Here is a 5,279-nt window from a genome sequence, read left to right as displayed (position 1 = left end):
GATACATTAATCTGGCTAAATGTTGGTCTGTTTTTGGATAGATGTATTATTGAATAGTAAAAATATTGTTACTGTAACAATCTTATTTTCTATTCTACAGATAGTTGTGATAGAGGGCAGCAATAGACTAGGAGGGTGGATTCAGACACAGCGCCTACAGGATGGTACAGTACTGGAAGGGGGACCAAGAAGCTTCCGTGGAGGAGGAAGAGCAGAGGCAACCACGTTAGAACTAGTAATTACAATGCAACTAGTAGATGATATAGAATTCTTTTTACCATAGAGTAATCAATGTTTACATTAAAGATTCTAATTTCATTTTAAAAACGTGTAAACCTGTCTTGATTTATTATGTTTTCTTAGGTGGATATGCTTGGTCTGAAAGATGAAATTATAACTGTGTCAAAGGAGAAAATGAGGAGAAGGCTTTTTATCAACGGAAAACTAAAGGAATTTCCACAAGGTTTAATCCTATGACATTACCTATCCAAGATCATGTGAATCATGAAATACATTATTGAATGTTTCATTTAATCTGATAAAGATCTAAAACACTTTACTTACCAGGGGTAATTAATTGAGAGACTCTAAACCAGTAAGAATTAATTTTAAATCCCCCTGTAGAAAAGATTTGTTCTTCCATCAATAATTGTGAAATTGTGTCAGAAAGAAGGAGAGCTGATTTTAATTAGACTGGACCTAGATTCTCAGAGTATATATTACAGTGTTTATTTTGAGATACATTAACACTCCTATATACATCTATATCAATATGTTTTATTGTTTTAGAGTTTGATAAATGGAATCTGACTAAGGCCGTCCTAAAGGGAATTTTTAAAGACAGATGGATTCTATCTCCTGTAGAGGATGAGTCCGTTCACTCTTTTCTTTCCAAGAGATTTGGAACTAACCCAGAGGTGAATATTTCACTTGTGAAAACAAATCCATGAGATTATAATCATTTATTACACACTTAGTAATAAATACAGGTTTTTTGCATATGCTATATGGCTGACGTCACAGTAGCCGTATCAACCCTGCAGGGCTGATATGGATTTGCGGGGCTGATATCCGTATCAGCCCTGCAAATCCATATCAGCCCTGCAGGGCTGATACGGCTATTGTGACGTCAATATCACACCCTTAGTAAATTAAACCACAAAACAGTACTTGTGATCATACACAATTTTTGGTGCGTTCATATTCTCTTAATTTTAACTTTTTGAAAATAAGGTTAATATTAATTTACAAATACATGTAATACTATAGAATATTTTCAAATGACGGATCAAGTGCATTGAAATAGAAGTAGAAACAAACCCAAATCTTATGAGACATTAGACTATGTACATGTATGTAAGAAGTCCATGCATGATTATTTACTTACTTTCTTCTCAACTGAATGTGTTCTGTATTTTATTACTAAGTATGTAATAAATATAATAAAACATACCCTTTTCCACATCACATCCTGTATCAGCCCTCGACCAATATCAGCCCTCGGGCCTTCGGCCCTCTGGCTGATATTGGTGTCTCGGGCTGATACAGGATGTGATATGGAAAAGGGTATGTATTATTCTCTATAGAAATGATTTATAGAGAATGAAAAAATAACAAATAACAATAACTGTCTATATGTTAGAAAAACTGTTTTTTTTTTTTTTTTGGTCATCAACCAAACTGGCTGTATTCTGTGACCTATGATTTTTTTGTACATAAAAAGCTGACTAAATCCAATTATTTTAGCAACTGGTGCAGTCAACAATGTGCTAATTCATTAATATTGTTAATAAATCACTTTTAAAAATAAAAAACGGCACAGGCATGTGTAGCCCGAAGTCATGATCATGCCAATGGATCAATTACTTTGATCACTTTTTATAAGTGAGAACTTTATTTTGGCATAATTGCGCAAGACACTGTGCTTGCGAAAATATTCTAGCATATGCTAGTACTCCTAAATATTGCATACAGCATTAACACAACTCGCGAAAATTTTGTCTTGCTTATAAAGAGTAAATTAATAGCTTTCTTATAAATATAAGGTGTCACAAAAATTAAGTGTTCTACCGTACATGCAAATTGATTGCAGTAAATTTTGAAGATGTCAGTTGTTTATGTTCATGTACATTATTTTGTCTCATGAAGTCAGAGAAATATAACTCTTCACTACATAAAAGCTACCACTCCTTTGACATGAAAAAAATATTGTGAGGAAAAGCTTTTCCCTTAAAATTTAACTTGGTAATTCAACCCAGATTTAAATTTTAAAAAAATCTCTCTATAAAGAAAACTCAGAAGATATGGCTCCTTTTTAGTAGAACTTATAGTTGTGATCTTTTTTAAGTTTAAGCTAATATCACCTCTGTTTTACTGACAGATAATGGCATTTGCTGATTCAATGTTTAGAGGAATATTTGCAAGCAGTATTGCTGATATAAGCTATAAGTTCTCACTTTTTGGAAAATCAGGATGCAGTTCCTTGATACAGCTTCAACATCAAATGAAGCAGACCAGGGAAGGTGGGTATCTGTTTTTTCTTAATTAATTGTGTACTAGGGATATTTTTTTAATAGAGAATATATATATGCTCTAGTCATTCTTTTAAAAATAGAAGTGCACCCTTATACATACATGTACTTATAAAGTTGACTTGACTTGGATGACTTGGCACTTATAAAGCAGTTTGTTTCATTGCAAGTTTTCAGGCCTGCAAAGCTTTAAAAACACCTAAAATTGTCAACTTGGCACCAACAGCTTATCAGATATCAAAATTTTGTACAAAGGTAGTCACTTTTCATCATTTAAAAAATGTAAAGAAAGAAATGATAACCTTTTCTATGATATATTTGATGTATCTTTGCATTTAATGAAGTTTAGGTCCAGACTACACACATACGAGGTTTAATTCCCATGTTTACTTCATGGAGAATTTTCTGATGGTAGGTAATGCCCTAGAAACTATGTTTTTGATCCGTCCAACCCCCAACCCCCCTGCCTGAATAATAGGGCTAATTAGAGGCTGTAAAAAAGGTGCACATTCAAACTAGTTGTAATTATTGGAACAAAATATTTAAAAAAAACTGTATGTGAAAATTTAATAAGCAAAACAAAAAAAAAAATATTGGTAAGTCATAAAATTGTAAACAAAGAACATGTATAATTGAAACACATTTGTTTGTAATTTATCTAAAAGAGCTGAAGAAACATGACTGTGAGTTGGTACGCCGCGCTGCTGAGGAGGCGTGGCAGATCTGGAATCTCCGTCGGGGGACGGGACAGCTTGTGGAGGGCCTGACTGATGCGTTACTGAAGGACCCCAGGGTGGAGATCAAGATGGACACACCCTGTCAATCCATGGAACTGGACTCCACTTCAGCCACTGTAGGACTATTTTTACCTCCACTTTCTAAAGAATGTTTATTTGTTATACATGTAATGTTTTCTCCATTGGTCTGTCTGTTGATCTGTCATTCATATTTTCTGGTCACTGTATCTCCTATTTGTTAAGAGTTTGCCAGAATTTTTTAAAGTTTATATTAAACTGTATGAGGGTTTTTAAGTTTTGATTTTGGCCAAAGGAATCCCTTGAAAGGCTTGCCTGGAAATCCTTTATACTTTCAAGTGGCAGCAAAAAAAAATTGTGTGCATGTAATAAATCATTATATGTGGATGTAAAATAAGTTTTCACAATTTAACACGCATTCTCTGTAAGCATCAACGAATTTACTACAGGGCTTGGAAACGACATGTCTCGGATTTTGATGAAATTTTTACCACAGGTGTGTTTTGGTACAAAACTAGTAAATATGGTGTCGGAAGTTCCACACGTGCACTTGGTTGCTATGGAGACGGATCCATTGAATTCGGCCATTTTTCGCCCATTTTGACTTAATAAAAACATGAAAATTGAGGAAATGTAAATGAATATTTATCGGTATCTAATACACTCTAACAAAAATCATTGGATCATATGATAACATGACATTTTAAGGTACACAGGGCATATAATCGTTTATTCTAGAAATATATCTCCTGTAAGAAAAAAGGTCATGCAAAATTACATGGTTTCTAAATTTTGAAAAATGGGGAAACTGGAATTGTTTGAGATCTTTGAGGCTAAATAAGAAAAATTGTCCGCGGAATTTTCCCAAATCTTAGATGTGTTATTATACTTGGGAATAAGTAGTGTCATTTCATGATAAAACATAAGTGGGCTTTTGCTCCTATTTTTAGTAACATGTATCTATAAATAGATATATTTCAGAAAAATGTGAAAAATCAAATTTTGGCAAAGTTTAAATTGACATTACTGCATAATTAGAACGTATGTTGTAAAATTGAGATTCTAATGACAAGAGCTGGACACCACTAGCTGGTATGGACAACGGTTGAGGGGAATTCCCATTTCTATTTTTAGTAACAGGTGGCTATATATAGATATGTCTCTGAATATTAGGAAAAATGGCATTTTTGTTCTAATTGGAAGCTTCATATAAAAAGTCCTAACAAATATAAAGCTTTCTACAATATGCTTTCAGAATGTACATGTGTTTGTTCAAAAATTGCTTCAATATTGAGGATGGACTCTTGTTTCATTTAATGGCAACAATGGTCTAAAAATAGATTACTCGAATAATTAAGAAAATGTAGATTATTGCACCTTTTCAGGCAATTTTTAAATGTAGTTGCTGCATAATTAGGAAATATTTTGTAAAATTTTAGATGTTAATGATAGAATCTGGATACCACTAGCAGGTATGAATAATTGATGAGGGGAATTCCCATTTCTATTTTTAGTATCAGGTGGCTAAATATAGAGATGTCTCTGAATATTATGAAAAATGGCATTTTTGTTCTAATTGGAAGCTTCATATAAAAAGTTTTAACAAATATAAAGCTTTTTACAATATGTTTTCAGAATGTGCATGTGTTTGTGCAATATTTTCCACAATATTGAAGATGAACTCTTGTTCCATTTCATATCAACAATGGTCTAAAAATAGATTATTCGAATAATGGAGAAAATGTAGATCACTGCACCTTTTTAAGCACTTTTTAGATGTCATTGCTCATTACTTAGGAAGTATATTGTAAAATTTTAGATGTTAATGACAACATTTTGCAGATGTGGACAATGGTTGAGGGGGTTTCCCATTTCTATTTTTAGTATCACGTGGCGTAATATAGTTATGAGGTGCTATTAATATTAGGGAAAATTGCAGTTTTATGCTAATTTGAATCTTCGTACAAAATGTCTTTATAAATATAATGCTTTC

The 5,279-nt window shown here is 32.8% G+C and overlaps 1 protein-coding gene across 1 annotated transcript; it reads left to right on the top strand.

Annotated features, from left to right (window-relative positions):
- Positions 1–100: 100 nt before the first annotated feature.
- Positions 101–3,384, top strand: LOC134235915 (protoporphyrinogen oxidase-like; the record flags this gene model as incomplete). The annotated part of the gene is made up of 5 exons (XM_062718089.1): positions 101–235; positions 364–463; positions 790–917; positions 2,381–2,522; positions 3,197–3,384. Coding segments are annotated over 5 exons (693 nt in total), but the record flags the coding sequence as incomplete, so codon positions are not given.
- Positions 3,385–5,279: the final 1,895 nt, after the last annotated feature.

This window comes from Saccostrea cucullata, unplaced genomic scaffold (genome assembly GCF_032062105.1).
Source record: "Saccostrea cucullata isolate Sc308-1 unplaced genomic scaffold, CSIRO_AGI_Scuc_v1 ctg22306, whole genome shotgun sequence".
In the NCBI taxonomy this organism is placed as follows: Eukaryota; Metazoa; Mollusca; class Bivalvia; order Ostreida; family Ostreidae; genus Saccostrea; species Saccostrea cuccullata.
Note: the sequence above shows the minus strand (reverse complement) of the source record. Positions and strands in the feature narration are given on the sequence as shown.